The sequence below is a fragment of the Ceratosolen solmsi genome, unplaced genomic scaffold (assembly GCF_000503995.2).
Source record: "Ceratosolen solmsi marchali unplaced genomic scaffold, CerSol_1.0 scaffold19, whole genome shotgun sequence".
Taxonomy (NCBI): domain Eukaryota; kingdom Metazoa; phylum Arthropoda; class Insecta; order Hymenoptera; family Agaonidae; genus Ceratosolen; species Ceratosolen solmsi.
Window position 1 is genome coordinate 1,893,248 of NW_011948443.1, and position 6,302 is coordinate 1,899,549.

At 27.8% G+C, this 6,302-nt stretch overlaps 1 protein-coding gene across 2 annotated transcripts in view; it reads left to right on the forward strand.

Annotated features, from left to right (window-relative positions):
* The window catches only part of LOC105365943 (uncharacterized), a 32,641-nt gene extending 31,835 nt beyond the window's left edge, over positions 1-806 (forward strand). For both annotated transcript variants that reach the window (XM_011504239.1, XM_011504240.1), the window contains exon 5: positions 653-806. In XM_011504239.1, coding sequence (XP_011502541.1) covers positions 653-783 — 131 coding nt within the window. In that variant the 3' untranslated portion in view covers positions 784-806. The remainder of the gene's footprint in view (positions 1-652) is intronic.
* The last annotated feature ends 5,496 nt before the right edge of the window (positions 807-6,302 follow it).

The following is a 6,302-nucleotide window of genomic DNA, read 5'->3' on the forward strand; positions in this document are numbered from 1 at the left end:
GATCTACGTTATGGCATTTAATCTACTCCTATCATTCATCTTTTCAATAGTACCCGCTTCATCTCCCAGCTTTTGAACATTATTCAACACAACTCTATAATTTTGATGTAGTCATTGAAATTTTAAGTGAGTAACATTATCATCTACAATCTGTAATTCCTATCTATGAATAGTTAACATTATAAAATGCACCATCTATACTAGAGTAATGTAATTTTTATGCATTGCGCTAAAGTTAATATAGCACATCTTAGTGTTATCGAAATAACAGTACGATTTTTACTGTTATTAAAACAATATTATTTTTTATAATGAGTAATTTTTTATTCTTGTTTAATTTATAAAATAATCAGTACATATTACGAAACTTTTCACGTAAATCATTAAAAACTACCGTTTTACTTATTTTATACTTTTAACTCCAAATGAATTTTTCATTATCATACATATTTTTTTTTTAATGAAACCTGTTCTAAGCCCAAACTATCTAATATGAAACAACAAAATAATTCATTTCAAGTAAAAAGATAATCGTATTATATCGTCTAATGGCCGTATTAAGATATTGTAATAACAGTATTTATTTATCTTCATATAAGGAATGTGTAATAAATAAAAAATAAAATAGTTAGTCTTATTTTCTTCATTTCAGGTATATGTTTGGCCGGACTTCGATGTTATTTGCTTCACTGTACATTTATATCAGCAGACTCTCCTTCATCTTCTGGATCTCATGCAGCATCAGAAAATTTTGCACAAACACACATAACATCAAATTTATAAACTTAAATCATGAAAATAAATTACTCTTATTCACAGATTTTTCTCAGAAAATGTAAAATCGTTACAAAATTTAATTTTTCTTATATTTAATATATAAACTCATTTTTTTAATTTTTAATCATTCACTTAGAGTAATAGCTTCTAAAAGAAAAGATAATTGTATTTTTTTATGATATATAAATATATTAACACTGACAAAAAAAAAATTTACCTATATTTTTTCAATTCAAATTGAAATTAAAAAAACTTATTAAATTATTTTAATTTTATAAATTATATCAATACAATATCATCATTACTATAATAGGAATAATAATGCGTTTTACATCTTAAATAATTTTCATATTAATATATCTAAAAATATACAAATTGGAACAATTATGTAAAAATGTCAATCCATCAACATACTTATGTATTACTAAAACCACTTATATGAATGGTATTAACAATAGTATCTTGCATGTGTGTATGTATTTGTTTCCATATTATAGAAAAGTGTAAGTAATAATAAAATCGTATAGATTTTTTCATCTTTGCAATATGTAATATAACTATGTAATATAGTTATAATTACTATAATCAGCAACTATATGTAATATGTTTATATTTTATATTTTGTTTATTTAAAATAAAATTAGTCATTTTTTATCTATACTCAATACAATCACTATTAATGAAAGATAATAAATAATAAATTTAATTCAAAGAACTGATTTAAAAAATACATAATTCAAATAATCTTATAGTGTATTGTTTTATTTATAAATATTATATACATTACTTTAAATTTAATATTACTTATTATAAATTAATTTGTAGTTTAAAACGCTGGAATTTACTTAATGCTTAAATTTTAATTTATAATAATTAAATTAATTCAATATTTTTCTAAAGAACGTGTTTTTATAATCTATTTTTTTATTTTATTTTATCTTGCATTATTATATGATAATCATAGAAGATCAAAACAATATTTTAATAATAATAGTATTGATTAAAGTTTATTTTTCATGAAATAACCTATTACAAAAAAGGACTGATGCCACGCCTAGAAAAATTAATAGAAAAAACTCAAATAAAATAATTCAAGAATTTCAGAATTGACTGTAAATAATTTAAAAATTATAAAAAATTCTGATAGTTAAAATATTGCAACAGTGTATCGGCATATCAAATTAAATTTCTCTAAATAAAAAATTTGAAATGAATAATGTTCAGTTTTAATTTACTAAGATTAAGAAATATAAATTGAAATTTTATATTAAAACAAAAATTATATGTTAAATTTAATAATTTCATTTAAGTACATCATTCAAATATATTGATGGATATGTTTAAAATTAATTATTTCATATAATCAATTAAAATAATATAACGATATCATCCTTGTTTTTTCCTCTATTTTTTTACCTGCATATGATTATTTTGGCTCTGATTACCTTAATCAGATCGTGTTTATTCGAGATTGCGAGAACCTTTTCCTATGCAATAAAACATCTGGTAAAACAGTATCGTTAAATTGTCGTTTAGACTTCTGAAAAGTCATGCCCATAAAATATCTAGCAGTGGTGTCATTAAACATCTGGCAAAACAAGTTGTAAAATTCGGGAAAACCTAGCTCTTTAGGCTGCCGCAAGGAATCGCTATGTCCGAAAATCTAAAATCTAACAGTATGTACTGCCCCCCCCTTTGTTAACAAGTTGTCATGCAATCACCAGATGCGTCAAAGGTAATGAAATCGAGAGCTCTTCTTGCCGTGAAGATCAAGAGCTGACTAAGCTTCGTAATGGAAGACGAAGCCACAAGAGGCGCTGCCCTCGCTCTGTGAGTGAAAAATTCTCTGATTGGACAAAAAAAAAGGAAGGTATCCAAAGTGAAATTCATGGTCAGTGAATGTATTTAAGAGAGACAATTTCAAGATTCAATCACTCTGGATAAAGTCCTTATTCAAATAGAAAGTGGAAATTCTCTTAAACATAGTTCAAAGACAAACTTTCGTTGAAATCCTAAATGAAAAGAGACGTATAAAATTCCCTTATGAGCCCGAAGACAAGTACTCGTTCGAGTTTTCATTGAAGAAGGAAGCAGAAAAGTCCCTCAACTGAGTCCAACATTAGTCTTCGTATGTAGTATCAACTACTTTAGGCATCATAGCTATTATTAAAGATTAAAGTTTCTAGGAACTGCGCTTGTTACGGTCAAAAGTGTAATCTGTTAGAATCAATCTACGCGCCATTTGCACCCACCTTACCGAGCCTAACCTCAACAAAGCACGTGGCCATACGCACGGAGCGCGTGTCCACAAGCCAATCTTCGCGCCATTCATCGCTCATAATAGAACAATACGCGGCTCTACTTGAAGAAATGGTAAGAATTTCTAACTAATCACTTCCCAGGGAATAGCATCAGTGTACTACGCCAAGAGAAACAACATACTACATCTGTTTGAGATTGCGAGAACAGTTTTATTGCCACGATTTCCCACGGTTGTTGGACACTCGAAAAGGTCAATACATCTGAAAAACATTGTTCTCATTACGCCGAATCTTATCGGTCGCACTAGCCAACCGACCACGCCCTAGAGGACCCCTAATCTAGCTAAGTCCCAGAGAAGGGAGAGATGACCAATAGTAAAAGCTCCCCCCTTTCCGACACTTTCCCGATTAGCATATTTAAGAATAAACTCGGAAGGAAGTAGAAATGAAGGCGTGCTGCCCAAAGTCAAACTCGGATTGGATACAGGAAGAGGTCCCAAGTGGAACCGGGTTAGCGAACTATTTAAGAAGGACAATGCAATGTACCAACACTTATTCTTATTCTCAAACAGATAAGTTACGACTATTCTCAAGAAGGAGGAACAGTGAAAAGTCGTTCAGCTGAGTCTTGCAGAAATAGCTTTCATTCTGTGATTCGCGACCATAGATACAGATAATCTCGCCAAACAAATAAGACCCAAGGAACCAGATTTTCGTCATCTCAAGAAAGAAAGAAATGAAAGTTTAAGTGTAAGCAGTATGGAACTTCACCTTTACGCCCGTGAGAGAAAAGAAGGGATAACACTACAGGCTCAAGTAAGTCGGCATTAGTATTAATTCCTCGATTCACGAGCCATTCAGAAAGGGGACCTACAAGCATTTAGTGTCCAGAAGTTCCTGTGCATGCTCACTACGCAAGACCAGCAACTCGCGCCAGAAAGTGGCGCAGATTTCCTCTAACCTCAATCTTAGGTTCGTGCGCACTCACACGACTTATCATTAGAGGCCTCTGCAACACGTGCCAAGATCACGACGCAGAAAAGAACAGTTGTGTTCGTTCAAGAGCACAACAAACACTCATAACCTCTCAAGTAATAATAGGTAATGTGACAATAATTTTATAGTATATTTCTTTTCACAGTAAATTACTAATTCACACGTATCGTCCAGAGGATCAGGAATTTCACAACCCTCTGGTTCTCCAATAGAATTTTATCTCCATCATAATTATAACTCATCACAATTAATCATCCTTAAATTGGAAATAAATTGAAATAAAATGGAATAAACAGCAATAAGAATTATATGTGTTAATTATTGAATCAGTGCATTAACCCTTCCACTTGCCCACGCATTCTCCCACACAACATCTAGTGGTTTTCTTAGTTAATTAAAACTTCTGGTTAAAGTACGCTTGACATAAGTATGATATCAGTACAATTGATAACAGTAATAATAATCATCCTTGTATCTGGAAATTAACGGAATAAATTGAGTAACAACTAGATATATTAATCTTGAATTTATTACACTATCTCTTACACTTGATCGAACATCGCTACCATATAACATTTCGTGGTCTCTGAGTTGTTAACGGAAACAATTTTGATCCTACGAGCCGGATCAGCGGATACATTTTGTACAGTGTCTCTAAAATATTCAGTTTCTTTTATATATTGTAGCTTAGCTTTATTTAATCGTGATTAGTTATTTTATCTAAATTTTAAAAATCAAAACTTATCTCTAACTGCATACTTGAAACTACATACTTGAAACTGTCTACTTTTCTGATCCTATATATTCTACTTTAATTGTTGATAGTACCTAGCATTTTTGTGATACAAGACTTCGTGTAATCTTAGATAAATCTTGCTATATTATTTATGTATAATTATATTTGAATTATTTGATTTTTCCTAAAACAATTTTTTGGAGCAATAATTTTCAACATTTGCTATTACGATTTAGTACGTAGTTTACCGTTTTTTAAAAAATTGATCGACTATCAAGTTACAAATAATGAATTTTTCGTATAGTCGTTTATCAAGCTATAATGATGATCGGATCAAGACGTTTATTTGGATTCTCCGAATTCATCGAATCACTGTTCAGGAAGATGTGTTGCATATACTTTTATATTAATTATATTATCTTAATAATAGATAATAATTATTTGGACGTTAAGTATTATAGTTTTAATATTCAGATTTCGAAGAGCTAAACTATTGACATTTCACCTTACTTTACAATTATATTGATTTATATATATATATATATATATTAAAATAAATTTTAATATAACTAAATTATTAAACACGTATCTGATTTTTTATTATGTATATGATTCTTTGAGTATTGTTTTGATTAATATTATTGAATTCTTAACACACACATAAACTATGTCATTTGCTAAAGATAAAAGACCTTTGTTGCAATTTTTTATAAAGTTAAGAAACTGCCGACGATGCTTATATTGTAAATTTGTAAGTTTCAATACTTTATATAAATAATGCTTAAATTTATTATTCATTATATTTTACAATATATATTCAATTGTCGTATAGTCAATTAGTTAAAACAATTTGATCATTTTTTGGAAAATAAATAAGTAATTGTTATAATTACCATTCCTATTATATATTATTGTTTTATGTATATATATTAAAAAATTAAAAAACTAACTAAAACTAACCTTATTAATTAAAAAATGAACCATTATAATTTTAAGATGAATAATAATAATAATAATTTTATGCTTGTTTTATATTACGTTATTAGACTTTGAATATTTTTGATAATTTTATAATGGAGTGTCTATATTTTGTTAAATACTAATATATTTGTATTATCAGGTCAAATATTCTTAAAAATTCTCTAGAATTTATTATTTATAGCTCATGCCTATATAGCTGCTTTCTTAGTATTCTAATTTCAGTTTGAACTTATACATAAATATAATTAAAAAAAAATTTTTTTTTATTATACTGAATCACCTCTTCATTTATAATGAATTTATTGAAAGTTATTAAAATTTACAATTAATATTTATACTGTACAAATTTTACATATATAAATGTATATTAATCTTTTTATATTAAAAAATTGTTAATAACCGAAAATATAGTACATTTTTATTTAATGATTCAGATTTACATATATATTGTTATAACAGTTTGAAATAGTAAAATGTAGTCATTCGAATAAATTAAGTTTTAAATAGTGTACTATTATTAATACTTACTTGTACACCCTATAGATTTTCAT